Raw genomic sequence first — 18,313 nt, 5'->3', positions numbered from 1 at the left:
GGGGCTAGCTTTTCACTCTGACTCTGCCATCCCACCCCCTCCAGGAACTTCCAGCCCCCTCTGCCCACCTGGGTCTCTCCCCTCTTGGAACCTAACTGCACTTAGAGCAGCACCAAAGCTATTCAGATCTTAACAATTCTTAGATTTCATGTTTTGTTTTTATTTATTTTAATGAACAGATAGCTTTCCCACTTCCCAAAAGGACTATGAATGTTAAAAGATCGCACTGGGGACTAGATAATCAATTAAAAATGAAAAACAGAACCCAAACCAATAGGAAGCTAAGTGAACTGAATAATCAAATGGCACCTGGGATGAAGCACTGCAGCTGAGGCCCGAGTTTAACTCTGGACTCTGGCAGCTCAGACACAAATTGTTGTGTGTGGGTCTAGCACAGGGCCGGGCGCAGAACGGGCCTCAAAAATCACCCTATTGTCAAAGGATGGGTGTTGAGGTCGGAATGGCAGGGGACAGGCTTCTTCAGGAGTGAGATGACTCCTGGCTAGTCATGCCAAGCAGACAGACAGGAGACCATGTGTTACCCAAACCCCTCCCCAGAGGGGAAGCCCTGAATGAGCATGAACACCAGGCAAGGGGCAGGGGCATGTTGGGGGTAGTGGCACCACTGCACCTGGGATGAGGCCCCCCCGGGCAGATCACTGGGAAGTGCACAAAGGGTCCACTGCCCTCCACCCAAAGCCAGGCTTCACAGGGCCCAGCCTGGAGTGGGGGAAGCTGGCAGATGGTGGCCAGTGACCACTACTCACCAGGAGACCACCGGCTTGGGCTCGCCCTGCACACAGATGCTCATGGTGACATCTTGGCCTTCTCTTACTGACTGGTCCATAAGTGAGACCTGAAGGGGGACCCCAAAGTGTCAGGTGAGACAAGGCCCAGCTTTGGCTCCTAGGGGCAGGGGGATCTGGGACAGAGGCCTCTTCCACACCAGTCTAAGGCTGGCTCTGGATAAGAAGGGTTAATGGGACCAGGCTCCAGGCCTTACTGGAGCCTGGTGTGGCCCCAAGACCAAGGGGCCACACAAAGGAATAGGGACACCCAGGGATCTGGGGGCTGGCCTCAGGGATCTGACCTTGAAGGTGGGGGGCGCCTTGGAGCCAGTGTCGGAGGAACGGCGGTTCTGGCCAGGACTAAGCTTCATGGTGGGGGCTCGGGGCCAGGTCTCCCCGGGCTCTGGGAACTCCTCTGGGGGGCTCAGGTACTCCTCGTCAGAGGTGATAGGGCTGCTGAAAGGGGATGTGGACCCGCCTGGAGGAGAGACACAGGAGAGGCAGTGGCGTAGAGATGCCAGGGGAGAAAGGGGGCAGGGAGACTGAGAGAACTGGATGGAACAGCCTGGGGTCAAGGTCCTGATAAGGTCTGCAATGTCCCAGAACCCAGGAGCTCAGGCAGCTCCCACAGGCCAGCCCTGCCCTGACTTCACTTCCCGGGGCTCCTACTCACTCGCTGAGTAACCTTGTCCAGGTGCTTCCTGTCCCTGAGCCCCTGACTCGTGCTCTGCCACAGACTCTCCCAACCCTGACCCTGATCCTCTTGAGTGGGGGAACCATAGGGAACAGCCTGGGGCAAAGGATTCAGGCACCAGAGGGGCCATTCCTGGGCCCTGTGGGAGACTTGGAATTCCACTGGAGCAGGGAACCCACATTCCCGGTACAGAACTGCAGGCTCCCAATGCAGGTGGTTCACATCTCTGGACCCCAGAGCCGCACAACCAGGACACCTGTTTCTCGGGTGAGCCGGGCCTGGTGCAGAGGAACACACACCTCAGACAAGCCCTATCCTGACCTCAGTGCCAGGGCCAATGAGGCGGCACTGTCCAGCCAGCCCTTCCCCCACTCCCTTCTCAGCTTCCTGCCCCAGATACCCCAGGGACACCTGTTGGCCCCATCCCTACAGCAGAGACCCCAGAACTCTCAGGGGCTGGGAAAGCAAAGTCTGACTCATCCACAGAGAAGGGCAGCTCAGCCTGGGGAAGAGGAGGGGGCACCAGCGTTGCTTTGGGGGAGGGGTGTCCCCAGAGCCCTGATGCCCTCCCCTGCAACTGGCCAGGGGCCCAGCCTCACTGAGCTGGCTCCTATCCGACTGCCAAATACAGACATGAATCTGCCGCAGCCCCCTGGCCCCTCCTCCTGACCCCCCACCCCAAGCCCCTCTGGCTATGCCAGGGGCAGGGCTGCACCCCAACTCACCCCGAGACTCTGCACACGGACCCCAGCCTGCGCTTGCCCCGAAGGCTCTGTCCTGGCACCAGGCCCTCCGGCTGCCTGCCCACTGCCCACCCCCGGCCGGCCGGCTCCCCAGGGATCAGGAGCCCAGCCTGCCCAGCCCCACTCACTCTGCTGAGGCTCTGCACGAGGTCCTGGGGGAGGGGAAGGAGCCTGAGGAGGGGGAAGGAGGAGGTGAGGGCTGGCCAGGCCGGGACAGGCTGGGTGGCAGGCAGGCAGCTGGCTGGGGAGGTGGTGCCTGCTGAGACCACAAGCAGCCTGGGCCCTGGAGTGGAGGGGGCGGAGAGGGGAGGGGCAGAGCGGCCAGCTGTATTTAGCCACCCTGCTCATTCCCAAGCAGCGGGATCTGCCTTTTCTCTCCTTACAGCTTCTGGACCCTGACAAACAAAGCCCCCTCAGTGGCACCTCCACTCAAAGGATGGGGGCCTCAGTCCCCAGGGGAAGATGGGGGTGGCACTTTACTGCAGCAGCCAACATGCTCGCACTGACCCATTTGTTTTGATGTGTCCACCAGAGGAGGTACTGACGGCAAATGGCCCCTGTGGTGCCCCTTTCCCTGACCAAATTGCCAAGATCCCTGATGCTGGAATCCACACCAACAAGCCTCAAATACTCAGGCGCCGGGCCATACCCAGTCTTCTCTGGTGCTAAGAATCAGAGAGCTGTTCGGCCTCCTTCCCAGAGATGCTGGCCCCTCAACTTGAGGAGCCCAGAATCCCACCTCTGCCTCCCCGTTCCTGCCATGGCAGGTTTGGCCCAGCAGCCCCCCGGGTTCCTGGGTCTGCACCCAACCACCCTCCTACAGGCTCTACCAGGGACCTGTTGGCAACGGTCCCTCACCCCGTCAGCCCCACCAGAGCCAACAGTCAGGAGAATGGAGGCTGCTCCCCTCAGCAACCCCTCACAACTAGCACCCATCTCGACTTGGTGGCGACGGGGCTTGGAGAAAGAGCAGCACAGCAGGAGAGCCGCTGAGGAGAGGTCACATGGCCTTCTCCCGCCTCCTACCACCCATGCCCCAGGGCCACATTCCCAAGCTGTGACCCGTGTTTCCCAACATTCCCAGTGAAGAAGGGCGGGGGAAGGCACCATTCAGGTTGGCTGTCCTGACATGGGGGTGGAAAGGGAAGTCAGGATGGCACTTGATGAGCCTCTGCTCCGGGCTGGGCCACTAGCTGATGCTGAGATCACCGGCATGGTCCCTGGAGGAAGGCACTCCCTCCCCCTCTGGGGTCACTTCCAGGTTGCATGGCACTGAAGCAGCTCAAGGGCCCAGGGAGGGACTGCGGAGATCAGAGCTGGATGGGCAGGGTTTGCAGGGAGCCAGAGACCCCTGGTGGTGTCTGGGGGAATAGCACCCTAGGGGCATCAGGGGACCAAGTGATTCAGGAGTCCTCAAGCCCCTTAGAGAGGGGAACTGTCAGAGCAGCCCAGGCAGGACGCTCAGGCTCCAAAGGAGTCAGAACTAGGCCTCTTCAAAACAAGGCAGTGGCCCCTCACCCCTCTGTACCCCCAGAACTGCAAGAACAAGGAGGCTGATCAAGGATTTGTCTCCAGCTCGCAGAGCCTCTGGGGCTCCACACCAGGCCCTGGTGCCACCCAACTTTTCACTGGCTCCACTGCCAAAACCATCTCTGTCCCTATATCCCAGCCCTGCTCCACCCACAAGCCTGGCTCTCACTGTGGGAAACATAGTTACACCAGCCAGGGAGACGGCAGCAGGTGCCCCCCAAATCTAAGATGCACATATGCCCGCCATGTGCTGCCCCTACACACTCTGTGCCCTTGTCTCGCCTTTCAACACTGCTTCCAGGTCAGATTCATTTAATGAAAACAATGGCATTGGGGAGCCCACAAGTTGGGAAGCCCTTCATCTCCAGACCAGTGCATCTCAACATCCCCTAAGGTGTCCCCAGGATGGATATGGTCACAGCCACCTGCATGAAAGGCGTCACACAGGGCCCTCTACATCAGGGTTTCTCAGAGTCGTCCCTGAACCACCCACATCAGGACTACCTGGGAGCCTGTTTAAACTATAAATTTCTGGGCCTTACTCTGACCTGAAGAAACATGGGAAATTTGTTAAAAGGCACCCCCCAGGGTGATTCTTATGCACACAAAAGTTTAGGGACCCCTGGGACCCTCATGGGAGGAGGACAACCCAAAGAGGTAGTATCACTAAGTCTCACCTCACTCGGCTAACAGACTTCAAGGCCAGGCTCCGAACCCTGGAGGCCTGGCTCCACAGCCCACATGCTCCGCACTGCACCACCGGGCCTGCCACCTGGCGCAAGGCCCCTGACTCACGGCAGTGCCGCTCGGAGTTCACCGGGCACCAGAATCGTGTGGAGTGCTCCTTAAATCACAGCTCGCTGGGCCCCAGCCCCAGAGTTTCTGATCCAGTAGGTCTGGCTGGGGCTGATATCACGTATCTCTAACACATTCCCAAGGTGCTGACGACGCTCCTGGTCTGGGGACCACACTTTGAGGACCACTACTCCGTGGTCTCCTCTGCCATCCCAACCTCCACTCTCAGGCAGATCCTCGTTACCCTTTGCAGACGCAGGTCCCGCCCAGCCTCTGCATGTGACCCAGCTTTTTCCAGGGCCTTGTGAAAGTCTCTACCCCCATTGTGCCACCTCACACACAGTCCCTGCGGTCCACTCAGCCCCTGACTGTCCAGGAGGGCCTCAGGTATGGCTGGAAGGGCTGACAGTGGTGAAGGCATAGTGATGTCCTCAGGAACCTTCTGGCTGGTTGGGATGACAAACCAGATACACACACGACTATACCAGCAAGCACGAATAAGGCGGCAAGAGAGGGGCAGATAAGGGCCAGACAAGCAGAGAGCAGGACATTGCTTTTGGCTCAGGGAAGAAGGGAAAACTGATGGAAGGGTGGTATTAGAATTAAGAGTTTGGTTTAAGCAGGAAAAAGCAGGTTTCCTGGCAGAAGAAACCACTTGAGCAAATGCTCAAAGGCAGAAAGCGTGTGCAGAGAACTGTAGCTCAACCTTCTGGCTCAGAACTGGGTAAACAAGAAAGAAGTGGGACATGGCAGTGTTGGAGCAGGTGCCTCCAGCCACCCTTGGGTCATCCTCAGGTCCAGGTGGTCGAGGCCAGGAGTGTGGCCTTCACTCTGAAGGCAAAGGGGAGCTCCGTGAGGTTTCTGAGGAAGGAGTAACATGCTGGAGGTTCACAGCACGTACATAAATGGTCTGGCTGTTCACAGCCGGCTCTCCACACGCACTGTCTCAGGATTTCTATATATGTCTGCTGTGCAATCCCACCACGGAAGTGAGGGAAAAGAATGCACAGGCTGGTCTGCAGCTGGGAATTTCCGCAGGTGCTGCCGTGAGTATCTCCCCTTGGAAAAGGAGAAGCGCTGTGCTGAGAATGTTTCCGTTTTGGCTTAAAATGGACAAGGAAGCGGAGAGAATTTCACCTGGGCAGCCTGACCTAGCCATGGAAGCGGTTAACTCCCTACATGTGTTACTTGGGGTTGCTGCATGTTTAGATAAATTGGCACCCATGGTAGATTAGGTCCCCATTCTTCTTCTTCTTCTTTTTTTTTGGCCTTACCGCACGGCTTGCAGGATCTTAGTTCTCCGACCAGGGATGGAACCCAGGCCCTCGGCAGTGAAAGCGCTGAGTTCTAACCACTGGACTGCCAGGGAATTCTCCACCCTCATTCTTCTGACAGCTGTGCGTGAGGGCCCCCATTCTGAGGTAACAGCCTTGGGGGAAGGCACCAATTGGGGCCGACCTGCTTCTGGTAGACAGGAGTGGGGAGGGAGGGCTGAGTCGGGTCAAGGGACCACACTGGTTTCTTAGATGCTGTCCAAACCCCCATCAAGGATGGACAAAAGGGCCGTGTGGCATTTCAAGATCCTCTCCATGGGCAGCCACTGCCTTCCCAAGGGAAAACCTGTAATTCTGCAGTAGCCGGCCAAGACCAGGGCCAGGAAAAGAGGGGGGCAGATGTTGGTGCCGTGATTTCTTCTTCCTTTCCTTTTATATTCATGACCTCCAATAAACCACCTCTTTTCTGTTATGGTGGTGTTGGTCCTATAGGTGGGACCAGAATGAACTTTGTTAAGCCTTATCCTCTGGCCAAAATGTCCTTAGCTAAATCATTAGCCCCACAGAGCCTCACAAATCTTATCAAGGAAGTAGCCCAGGAGTTACAATGACCCTTGCTTTGTAGATGAGAACACGGTGGCCAGCTGAGGGGAAGTATAGAAGCCAAGGTCTCAGCTGGAAAATTCTAGAACCTTGGGCTCAAATATATGAGACCTGGGCCTGAGGGGAGGACTGAAGGCAGCAGGATGGAGGCCCGGGGGCACGAATCCCCTATATTCCCGCTACTCCTGACCAGAGCCCGCGGTGGGGGTGAGCTGAGCATGGGCACACCAGGCACTCAGGGAAACAAAGCAGGACCAGAGCCACGGGGAAGGTGGGGATTCAGAGAGGAAGGAGAGGAACCCTCCCCCCAGGCTGACCCACCCACAGAGGGCATCGATAGCCTCTGCCTCCCCACCCCCTGCCCCAGGAGCTCATGCTCACAATTCTACCCTTTCAGAGTAGTGGGAAAGGGGACAGTACAGCACAGTAGTTTGGAGTACAGGTTTGGGAGACCCAGGGACAGGGCTTCATTTCATGACCCGGCCTCCCAGTGGCTTCCGCTCCTAGAGCTGAGCACCCCAGTAGGGTAGCCACTAGTTTCCTTAGACTATTTCTGTGCACTTTAACTAAATAAAATGGAAAAGTCAGCTCTTCAGTCACACTAGCCGCACTTCACGTGCTCAACGGCCGGCCACAGGTAGCTAGTGGCTACCCTTTTAGTGCATGTAAGAACATTTCTATCATCGGTTCTATGATTAGTGATGCTCTGGAGTAATTTGCTAAAGCTTTCCAAGTCTCAGCTTCCTCATCTGTAACGTGGGCATCATAATAGAGGCTACCTCCCAGTGGGGGATTAAATGTGATAACCCAATCAACACAGGGCCTGGTACACACGAAGCATGCAGTAAATGCTAAGGAGCCATGTTATCTTATTCTGCCATCCACACTAAGTTTATCTGCTTCACAGGTGACTATTTCCATCACCCTAAATCACCTATTGCTTTTAACGTTCTTAGGCAGATTATAGATGCTCAGTAAAGGCTGCTGGCCTTGTGCTAACTCTGTCACTTTATGCTTTCATCTTCCCATCTGTAAAATGGTAATATTACTACCTGAGATGTCCCTCTCCAAGGGGTATATGTGGTGCAGTGCAGCTCAAGTAAGGGAAGAAATGTGAAAGGGTTTGGAAAAAAGTATCTGGCACTCTCCAAACACAAGAAACTGCTTAGAGAGATGTAGCACTCGGCACCGGATTGGTGCTCAGTAAAGGCTTGTGTGATGGATGCGGGCAGCATTGAGAATGCTTAGCTTCGGTTAAACACACCTCCCACACTCCCCAACCCCCTGCCCCAATCCACACACCCCCTTTGGGAGCGTGACCATGGTCTCCACAGAGTTTAACAGTGGGGTGGGGCAGGCTGGGAGGGAGCCAGGGCTGTGGTGGGGCTGTCAGAGGCAGTGAAGACAGGCTCTGCCCCCCAAATCACAGCACCCAGGGAACTACCTCTTAAGTTCTCCTTGTTCCCGAAGTTCTCAACCAGGAACTGAGATCTGTGGGATCTCAAAAGCTTGTCCTGTTGAGGGGGGAACCCCAAGAGGGCACTGGGAAGCCAGCCCTGGTTAGCAGGGGGGGCCGTGAGGAGCAAGAAAGGGAGGTGGTTCCGTGAGGCCTCTTCCCACAAGACGCTATACACTCCCTCCCCCAACCCGCTCTGCTCCCAGCCACAGCGCACACCCCCTTCCCTTGCTCCGCCCCCTCACTCCCTACAGACTCCAGGCCTGGGACCCCCTCCCTTGCCAAATGTCTGTGCCACCCACTGGTTCCGCCCATTTCTGCTGCTCTCTGGGTCCACTGGTCCCCGTCCAGCTGCTCTGGACCAAACAGTGCCTTGTAGGGTAAGAAAATCTGCTTTTTCCACGACAGCCAAATCTAGACTCACATGCCTGCCCCTCAAGCCCTGGGGCCCTCCAGCCAGCCTGACTTACGGAAGCTGTTCCCTGGCCGCAACACCTGGTACAGCTGACTACTGTGATGAAGCTTTCTGGCTCCCCAGGGTGGAGGAGGCACAGAGATGCTGTGATGGGCTGAAGACCCAGGGACTGGGAAATATGGAGGGACTGCAGGCCTGGCAAGGGCAGGGGAGGAGTCCCCAAGGCACAGACAGTCTGAAGAAAGGGCAGAAGAGGAAGAGGCAGTTTCCCAGGAACCTCGTGGAAACCCATGCTCCTGTGCACATCACCCCTTAATGACGCTAACAACTAACATTTGTCTACAGTTTTACAGTTCATAAAGCTCGTTCACACATTTGCTTTCATTCGTAGGGATGGTATAATTATCTCTGGTTTACAAACGAGGAAACTGAAGTGCAGGGAGCTTCGGCGTAGCAAATGCAGAACTCCCAGTCAAGTGCTGACAGCTGCCTTGCCCAAGCCTCCTTCCCAACCTTAAAAGGCTCCCAAATGGCCCCAAGCCAGTATTGGGGCAACTCGCCCACAACCCCGTGCCAAATCTCAGCCCAAGCCAGGTATTGACCGGAGTCCTGGAGCCAGGTCTGAGCCACCTAAGGGGAGCTGGGAGCTGAGTCAGAAGGCAGATCCCAGAGGTGATGGAAGGACGGAAGCATGCAGTGGAGGGATGGGTATGATTCAGCGTGGTGGGAGGGGTGAGGAGGAGAAAGCCTAACACATGGGTTCCTGGGAGGTGTACGTAAGCTAAGGAAGAGGGAGACCTACAGTTCTGCAAAGCCAGACATGTGCGGCCCAAAGGATCTAATGCAAGACTGGGACTCAGGTCAGATGCCACCAAGAACTCCCTAATCGTGAAGGTGCTGAGGCCCCAGGACCACAGCAAATTGGGCTCTGTAATCTTGTCTCCTGCAGCACTGAGTGAAAGAAAGGGACAGAACAGTGCGTGCTCTTCCCTCTCCAGGCATGCCCGGCCCCGCCCCCTGCCCACCTAATTCCCAGGCTCCTTCAGGGCTCTGATGTCTCTCAGTCCAGCATCCCACAACACTGACCGACCACTTGGCTGTTCTAGGCACTGGGTTCATCTGCCCTGCACTGTCTGCCAACCCAGGTCCTCTGATCTAAGTTCATTATCCAGTGATAATGTCCTTAAGGGTTGAGTCTGCGACTTTTCCTTCTGTAACACCCCCTACCCAGCCTCACCTATACCCCGCCCCACCACTCCCCGCCCAGGGCTAGCACCTTGTCAGGTCCAGCAACCTGAATGACTTGAACTGGCCATGCACACTGACACCAGTCCTCAACCTGAAAGAAAGTGGGCTTAAACCCAAAGGAAATAGTCCGACACCAAGAAAGGACTTTCATAAAAATAGAAAACGAGGCAGCCTCAGCCACTGCCACCTCCCGAAAGGCGCTCTCAGCTGCACCTTCTTTAGGGCTCTGGGTTCAACAGAAGGTGCAAGGGAGTGGGGGAGGGTTGTGGCACTTAAAAGCATCTCTTTTTACTGCCGGGGTGGAGAGGGTGGCCGTTCTAGACAGGAAATGGCCTCAGAAGACTCCTGATGGCTTTTAAGCCCTTTGAGCTGGGAGATTCTTTTTCTCTGAGACTCAAGAATAATTTGCTTTCTCCACAGGACACTGATCAGGGAAATGCCATGGGAGGATGGCATTTAGATGATGCTAAAGACAAATTTCAATGACTTCATGAGTTGGCCCATCTGGCGTGTGCCTTGGGAATTTGGCCCCTGCCCTGAGGCCAGGGCCATTTAAAATGCTTCCACCAGAGCAGCCAACACACGAGAACAGACTGCACACTGGTTGAGAGCCCAAGCTCCAGGCTAGGAATGGGAAGGGTCACTGCTCACCCCACCCGGCCCCCCAGGGCCCGCGGGCTCCCTACCAGGTCTCACGGCCAACACAGCAGCACAGCTGGCCTGGCCCAGCTCGTTGGTGGCAGTAGCTGCATAGCTCCCTGAGTCGGCTGCCCGGGCCTCGCGGAGCAGCAGGGTGTGCCGCTCGCCTTCGGCCCGAATGAGAAGGCGGCCGTCACTGCGCAGCGAGGACCCATCCTTCTGCCAGGACACTGTGCGGAAGCAGCGGGATAACTAGGTTGCCGTTGCCCAAAGGGGCCCACGGGGGCTCGCCCCACCCCACACAGAGCCCACGGCACTCCTCTCCCACCCTAGGGAAACCCGAGGAATGCCCCTCAGTCACAGAAGCCCAGGCCTGCCCTTCCCTCTCTCAAGGGATTCTGGAAAAGCTCCCCTAACACACACACAGAGAAGTCCAGCCAGCCCCATGGAGCAGATGATCTGCCCCCTTCACCCACCCTACCCCGCCCTCTGAGGACTGGGGTGGGGGGCAGGGAGGGGGGGGAATCTCCCCTCCCTCTCTCAATCTTAGCCTGGCCCCAGGCCTAGAGCTCACCTTGGGGTGGGGGGTTGGCGGTGACAATACATTTGAGCAGCACGTCCGCCCCCGGGGCCACCACCGCATTCTGCAGGGGGATCTCAAAGGCTGGAGCCTCCAGGAGCTCCTCTCCAGCAGACACATAGGAGTCATCCGAAGACTCTGCCGGAGACATGGGTGACAGGGTAAGGGGACACGGTCCCTGTGGGGATGACTCAGGGGGAGAGGGGGCAAACCCAGAGAGAGGGGCTTCTAGAAGGCAAGGGTTAGGGAGCAAAGGGCCTCTCTCCTGAATGTCCTGAGACAGGAAAGAAAGGAAGACAGAAGGGAGTTCTTAAACAGGACAGGGCGGCCTGGACTCTACAATGGTTTGGCTGCTCAATTTCAGCCACAGTAAGAGTGCTGGTTTCTGGAGGAAGACAGGGACTGTGCTGTGTATGTCTTCACACAAATCAGTCATCAGGGTTGGTAGATCAGGCCCTGTGTAAGGTGCTCTCAGGGGCACGAGACTTCACAAGCTTCCAAACAGACAGCAGACAAGCCAAGAGCAAACCAAGACTTGAGCAATGATAGTGTCACAGGGCAACACGCAGTGAACTATCAAACTAGTGATGCCACTGGATTCAGAAGAGGGAGTGGCAGGTGCTTCCGGTAGCCATCTGAGAGGACTCATGAAGATCAGCTTAGATTGTGTTCATTCATCAAACAGTAATACCGCACTTACTGCTTACTCTGTACAGGTACCAGGGACACAACAGGAAATAAGATGCAGTCCCTGCTTACAGGAAGCTTGTACACACAAAGAGATCATAAAACTCCACTGTTGTGGCTCTCTTTGGGTATTTTCTAATTCTGACATTCTATAAGCTAGATAAAGCACAGCGTATGTAGCCAAAAGAACAGTGAGGATTCCAATTACGCTGTTTCCTAGCTACATAACCTTGGGTAAATTAGATAACCTCTATGCCTCAGTTTTATCTGTAAGATGGAGCTGATAAATAACACCCAACATCTTGCAGAGCTGACATACAGATTAAAATAAAGTAACATCCCTAAGTGCCCAGTTAACACAATGCCTGGGACATGGCTGTGGATATGCAACAATGTGGCTAGCAGGACCATGATCATCTCTAAAGATCTCTAATCATCTCTAAAGATTTTGAGACAGTAATACTAAAATGAAAAATAACGTGATGAAAAAAAAAAAACCAGGGGTGGTATAGGCGCTAAAAGAGATACTGACAGGGCGTCCTAGGAGCAGGGGGTAGAGGTATCTGGCCTGAGAAAGCAGCTGAGGTGGGAGCGAGTCAAGGAAGGCTTCCTCTGTCTCGCTCCAGGAGTGGCCCCAAGTCGATGTTCAGTTAGGCAGAGTTAGGGGCAGCAAGGGCATTCTGGCTATTGGCCACCACCCACGGGAAGACTGAGAGACAACACACAGTCAGCTCAGCCATGCAGGGACTCAAAGATGGGAGAGAGGAGGCTAGAAGGGAGGCTGGGTCAGATCTTAGTAGCTATGATGGGTCAGGAGATGCTGCCGGGATGGGAAGGTAAATACTGAGAACTGGCTGGCCCAAAGCTCACCTGTAATAGGGACATAACCAATTATTTATTGAGACGGGCTTCTGTCTCACCCACAGAGGGGTGGGGGGTGGAGGGGCTCCTTAGGTTCCCACAGTACCTCCCCCCACCATTAGGTCCACCTTTAGGGCCAGCAGGCCACTGGACTCAGGGGGCCTATAGCAAACATTGGGCACCAGGTCTCTGCTCACACCTCGGCTCTGCCCAGCCTCCATCAAACCACTCTCACACTCTGCGTCACCAGCGGGCAGGTTATACACAAGGGGCCTTCACAATCCTTCACTCAAACTCGAACCTGGGTGCATGCCTTCCCTGGGAAACCGCACCCTCGCAGCTGCCTAGCAGCCTCGCTCTTCCCAGACACGCTCCCACCCAGGTCTCAGCACCTCTTCTACCCTCCCCGAGGCCTTACCGAGGTCAGGCGAGGTGGGCCGGGCCCGGCGACCTCTGCCCTGGCTGCGGGCCCCTCGGCGGTCCCAGGCCCCCCAGGGGCCGTCCTCCTCCGGCCCTCTGCGCAGCCTCTTCTCGGCCTCAGGCCCCGCCCTGTTCTTCTCCAAGGTCTGGGGCACAGCAGCGCCCTCCTGGCCCGGCGTGGCCCAGGGCAGGAAGCGCACGGCCTGTGGCGGGGGCTCCCGCTTCCGACCCGGGGGCGCTTTCGTCCTGGTCTCGGGGAGATCGGCGGCCGGGGACTGCACGGGGCTCCGGCACTCCTGGATGGCTCTGCCCCGGGTCAGCGGGAACTGGTCCCGGCGCCTAACCTCCTGCTGCGGGCCTTCCCCCGGCTCCGTCCTGCCCGCTGGCCCGCGGCTCCGGGGCCTCCCTGGCTCATCCCCCGGCTTCCCCGCGACACTGGGAGGGGGCAGCTGGGCGGCGGCGGCGGGGCTCAAGGCCTGCGGGGTCTTGGGGGTGGAGGGCTGGGAGAAGAGCGGGAGCTCGCCGGGCTCTCGAGGGGACGGCGCGCGCTGCAACGTGGCCCGCAGGGACTTGTGCGAGCGCACCAGCTCCTCCCGCGACGCGGAGCGGCGGATGCGGCCCAGCTCCTGGGCGAAGCGCAGCTCGAGGTCAGAGGCCTGGCTGCGCTGCCGCGTGCGCTCGTCCAGGGAGGCCGCCTTCTGCCGGAACAGGCGTCGCTGCTCGGCCACGCTGCCCGCCGGCCCTCGCAGCTCCTCCTGCGAAGCCCCGGACGTGCCCCACGGCCCGGCGCCCTCGGACTTGGGCTGCTCTAGCGAGCGGGCCTTGCGCAGGGGCACCCAGGGCCGCAGGGGCGCCGGCGGTGAGTCGCTGCGCTCCAGGCTGCGCCGGCGCTCCTCGAAGAACTGCAGCTTGTCCAGGATGCGGGAGCCGGCGCGCACCAGCCTCGGAGAGCGGCCCAGCGCCGACTGGCGGCCCGAGGCCTCGCTCAGGGGCGTCTGGGGCCGGGACTCCGCCGTGCCCGCTAGCGAGGGTCCCGAAGACTTGGACTTTTTCCCTCGCTTCTCTTCGGCGGTGGCGTCCTCGGGCGGCACCGGCTCCCGGGTGCGCCGGTGGGGCGGTGTGGGGGGGGCTGGGGGCTGGGCGCCGGGTCCCGGTGGGGGCCGCTTACCCACCCGAGGGGACGGTGGGCGCAGCAGCGCGGATTTGGAGGGAGGCGGGAGGGCCGGGCGACGTGGGGCTTCGCTGGCCGGCTGAGGCTGAAGGTCAGGCTCCTCCCTGTGCAATCCGCTCTGAGGGAGACTGCTGCAGGACCAAGACGAAGAGGGGCAGAAGATTCAGGGGGCCTCCCCTCCTAGACCTTCAGGTCGTGACAGAAATCGGGCGGTGGGCATGCTGGGAAGGCTTGGGGGTGACATGGGCCAGCCCCTCCTCCTCCCCCCGCCCCCAAGAGGAAGGCACAGCCAGAGCAGGTGCTGGGGAGAGGCTGGCAGCTCTGGCACCGGAAGATTGGGCTGGTGGCTGGGTCCAGGTACAGACTCAGTCCCAGGGGCTCTGGCCAGCCCCCTCCCCCCAGCCCCAGAAGCTGGGAAATAGCAGAAACAGAACTGAGTGGTGGGAGAGAAAAGAATGAGGCTTAGCACCCGAAGGATGAAGTGGTGAGGGAAGGCAGGAGGGCTGGATGGGGAGGGGCCCTCTCAGGAATGCAGCCTCCCACTCATTCCTGCCCCCAGCTGGCCCCCACAGCCCTGCCCATCCTCAGCAGGACATAGCCCCTTCACCGTGCCCCTGGAAGAACAGGCATAAGCTTTCCAGGAGCAATGCCCTTATCCCTGAGATTGCCTAGCACCTCCTCAGACCTGAGCCCCTCAGCAGTGCTAACAGCAGGTGGCAGGCAGTTGGGGTCCCTGGAGTGGGAAACCCAGGTTCCTGTTCCCTTTGATAAATCTGCCCCCAGTACAGGGCTTTGACTTTGTCCTGGCCCTGGGAAAGTTACCTTGAGTCCTTGAAAACCCCCCTAAGAAACACAGAAACTCCCCAGAGGGGTATGCTCCGAAATAACTCAGCTCCTGAATAACTACTGCACGGCCCTGAACGGTGGGTGTGGGAGGAGAGGAGGAGGGAAGGAGCTGGTCAGCCCAGAGTGCCCCTCTCACCTTCAGAGCTTTGATGCCCAAGAGCTGGGCTTCAGTTTCCCCATCTGGACTCTTAGGGGCACATCAAGTATAAAAATTAGCAAGAAAAGGAATCTGAGATATTAGCGTCATACCTAACACATAAGAGACAGCTTAATAAAAACTTATGGGGACTTCCCTGGTGGCGCAGTGGTTAAGAATCCACCTGCCAATGCAGGGGGCACGGGTTCGAGCCCTGGTCCGGGAAGATCCCACATGCCGTGGAGCAACTAAGCCTGTGCGCCACAACTACTGAGCCTGTGCTCTAGAGCCTGCGAGTCACAACTACTGAAGCCCGCGCACCTAGAGCCCGTGCTCCACAACCAGAGAAGCCACCGCTATGAGAAGCCCGCGCACCGCAACGAAGACTAGCCCCCACTCGCCGCCAACTAGAGAAAGCCCGCGCACAGCAACGAAGACCCAACGCAGCCAAAAATAAATAAATAAATTTATAAAAACAAAAACAAAAAAAAAACTTATCAAGTGGCTCACTGAGTACTTATCATGTGTCAGGCATGTACTGAATGCTTAAAATGCATTGAGTCATTTAATCCTCACAACAGTCCTTTGCAATAGGACTGTTATTATCTCCATTTACAGATGAAGAAACTGAGGCTTAAAGAGGTGAAGTGCCTTACTAAGGTGACACAGCTAGTAAATGGTTGGTGCTAGGTTGAAACTCAGGTAGTCTGGCTTCTGAGCCCTTGTTCCCTGCAAAATGGGATCTTGGGGGCACAGAAGGGAGGAGAAATAGTACGGTACTGGCCAAGAGCAGAAGTTCTAGGGATGCCCGAGTGTCAGGATGTTTTAAACTACCCGGGTCAGCCACCTACACTGCAGACCTCACCTCTGGTGGGGGGCGGGGATGCAATCCAGAGTGCCCTAGGGAGCAGAACCTCAGCCAGCCACCTACAGGGAGGCAGAGTCTACTCTGGGGGTGGGACAACAAAGTCCCTGAGGAATGGCCTCTGGGAACTGGGTGAGGCATGGAGAGAAACTGGGGACAGCAGAGGAGGCCTCTTGCCGGCAGTGTCGAGCTCTAGGCCAGCCTCTGTACCACAGATATCACTAAGGAAATGGGTTCCTCCGAAGTTGCCATAGCAACTCCAGGCTCAGGCTGGGGCCTGGCAAAGAAAGGCAGGGAAGGAAAAGGCAAGTCCAGGGCACGGGAGTGCCTGGCTAGCGCCAACCAGATAAAGCAAGGACGCCTCCCCTGCGCCTGCCCGGGACCTCTCCCCTGCCTTCCGCTAGCAACCTCAGCCACTCTCACAAAGGCCTCCCCCCACCAGGCCCTTTCTTTCTCCTCCATGATGGTACCTCCCCCACACACCCATACCCAGCACGAATCAGGCCCCCCGTCAGCTCCCCAAATGCCCCCTAATACCTCTCTCATCAGCCACTCCCCTCTTCAACCATAGCACTCCCTCCTGTATCTGCCAGCCTCCAATCTCCAAAAATGGCTCCACTGCCTCCCTCCAACACCTCTGCTCCTCACCACCGCCTACCAGGACAACCTTCAACCCCACCCTTGGGCGTCTCCCGCAAGATCCTCACATGCCTCCACCTCCATCACTCCAGCCCTCTGCCTCCACCCTAGGCCCCCCCCATCGCCATTCCTCCCTGCCCCAGCCCCCTGCCTTCCACCCACCTCACATCCCCCTGCTTTCCCAGGCCCCTGGCCCCAACTACCCCCTGACCACCTCGCTCGCTTCTGTCTCCTGGCTGTGCTCTTGCTCCCTCCTGCTCTCCCGGGAGCTGCCGTGCGGAAAGGTTCAGTTCCTCACAGAAAAAGGCCCACATGGGAACAGGAATGTGCAGAGAGATGAAAAGGCAGCAGCTGCTGAGACAGCAGGCACGGAGGGGGCCCCTGGTGGGGGGGATCCTGGGGACAACTGGAGCCTGAATGGGTGAGGCTGGAGAGGGCCCCCGGGAGAGTGGAGATTTTGGAGGAGACGAGGAAGGGAGAGAGGGGTCCACGAGACCATGGGGATGGCACAGTGAGCCAGGACAGGTGGCAGCAGGAGGATGTGGGTGGTGACGGCACAGGAGGAGGATGGAGCCGTGTGGGAAGACAGAGTGGGTAGCGGGGGCCAGGAGTGGAAGCAGTGGGGGTGGGGGTGGAGAAGTGCACAGAGGGATGGATGGTGCAGGGGATGGGGGGGGTGGAGGCTGACGAGCAGTGAGGGGCAGTGCAGGACGGCATGGTAAGGTGGGACAGTGCGGGCCCAGGTGAGGCCATTACTTACACGTGGATCGAGAGCGCCCGTCCTCTGTACAGGCTGAATGCGCTGCCGTACAGGTCACTGGCCACCGAAAGGCTATCCTCTGACCCCCAGCTTGCGCCCACCAGATTAGCTCGAGACGCCCGTACCAGCGGCTCCACCCCCAGGTGCCGTGGCCCGGCCCCGGTTGCCTGTGCTTGCCTTGGGCTGCCCAGGTGGCGGCGGGTGCCACCCCTGCTGCCCGCTTCCTGTTCCAGGACCGTCTGCCCGCTGCCCCACCAGCTCACTTGCTCCTCTGAGGTGCCTGTCACGGAGGTCGGGGGTGTGTCCAGGGAGGTGCCCACCAGGGTGTCGGAGCCCCCTAGAGAAAGGAGCACAGTGAAGCGAGGCACCTCTTGTGGGAAGGCCGCCTGCCGGCTCTGTGAGCGCCCCAGAGAGCTCACCCGTTGGGGTGCTGAAGGCCCCGTCATCCCGAAGCTCCAGGCGCTGGGTGCCCTGCACGTCGCTGATGTCATCCTCGCCCGTCTCCGAGTCTGGAGCAGAAGGGGTCTGTGTGGGCAGGGCTCCCCTCCCTCCGACTCCAACTCTTCCCTCTGTCACCTCCTGCCTCCCCCACAGGAGGCTCCGTATCGCCACCAGCAGGGCTTCCAGCATCTATCTCCTCCCCCCCTTTTCTCCCCACATCCTGCTGCCCATCCTGGAGGCACAGGGTAACCCCTCCCATGCCAGTCCCCTGGCTCCATCTCTGGGCCCCTGGCTCCTCACCCTTGCCTCCTTGGTGGTGCCCTCAAAGCTACCTACAGTCCCCCCTCCCGGCCACTTAATGGACTGCAGGGCTGCAGCCCCTCTCCCTCCTCCCCTGTCAGTGATAACTTAAGTTCCTGTGCAGCCCCCCAAATAATAAGGTCCTAGGTTCCAAGGCTCTAAGTTCTGGGTTCTGGCACCCCAGGAACAAAGGGGAGTCACCTCAGAGTCGTACTGTCAAGGCACTCGACCAACCGCAGGGCCAGCCTGTCCTCCACCCCAAACCAGCCGGAACACATCAGGGTGCAGCTGAGGCAGGGCGAGGAGAGGCCGGGGTCGGGCAGGGAAGTGGGGAAGTGGAGGGCTAGGGCAGGAGCCAGTTTCCTACCGTAACTTTGCTTTCTGCAGGAGCGGAAAACTTCGCTTCCATAGGAGCAGCAGGA

The 18,313-nt window shown here is 58.2% G+C and overlaps 1 protein-coding gene across 17 annotated transcripts in view; it reads right to left on the bottom strand.

The window, feature by feature from the left end:
- Positions 1-18,313, bottom strand: part of SPEG (striated muscle enriched protein kinase) — a 56,580-nt gene that overhangs the window by 29,159 nt on the left and 9,108 nt on the right. For 7 of the 17 annotated variants that reach the window (XM_082466547.1, XM_082466546.1, XM_082466543.1 and 4 more), the window contains 8 exons: positions 18,259-18,288; positions 17,570-17,659; positions 17,151-17,487; positions 12,732-14,035; positions 10,760-10,903; positions 10,233-10,415; positions 1,091-1,266; positions 768-856 (listed from right to left, as the gene is read on the bottom strand). In XM_082466547.1, coding sequence (XP_082322673.1) covers positions 768-856; positions 1,091-1,266; positions 10,233-10,415; positions 10,760-10,903; positions 12,732-14,035; positions 17,151-17,487; positions 17,570-17,659; positions 18,259-18,288 — 2,353 coding nt within the window. The other 10 variants (XM_082466552.1, XM_082466553.1, XM_082466554.1 and 7 more) reach the window with 7 other exon arrangements.

Source organism: Balaenoptera physalus, assembly GCF_965194825.1.
Source record: "Balaenoptera physalus genome assembly, chromosome: 6".
Taxonomy (NCBI): domain Eukaryota; kingdom Metazoa; phylum Chordata; class Mammalia; order Artiodactyla; family Balaenopteridae; genus Balaenoptera; species Balaenoptera physalus.
This window is presented reverse-complemented; position numbering and strand designations above follow the sequence as displayed.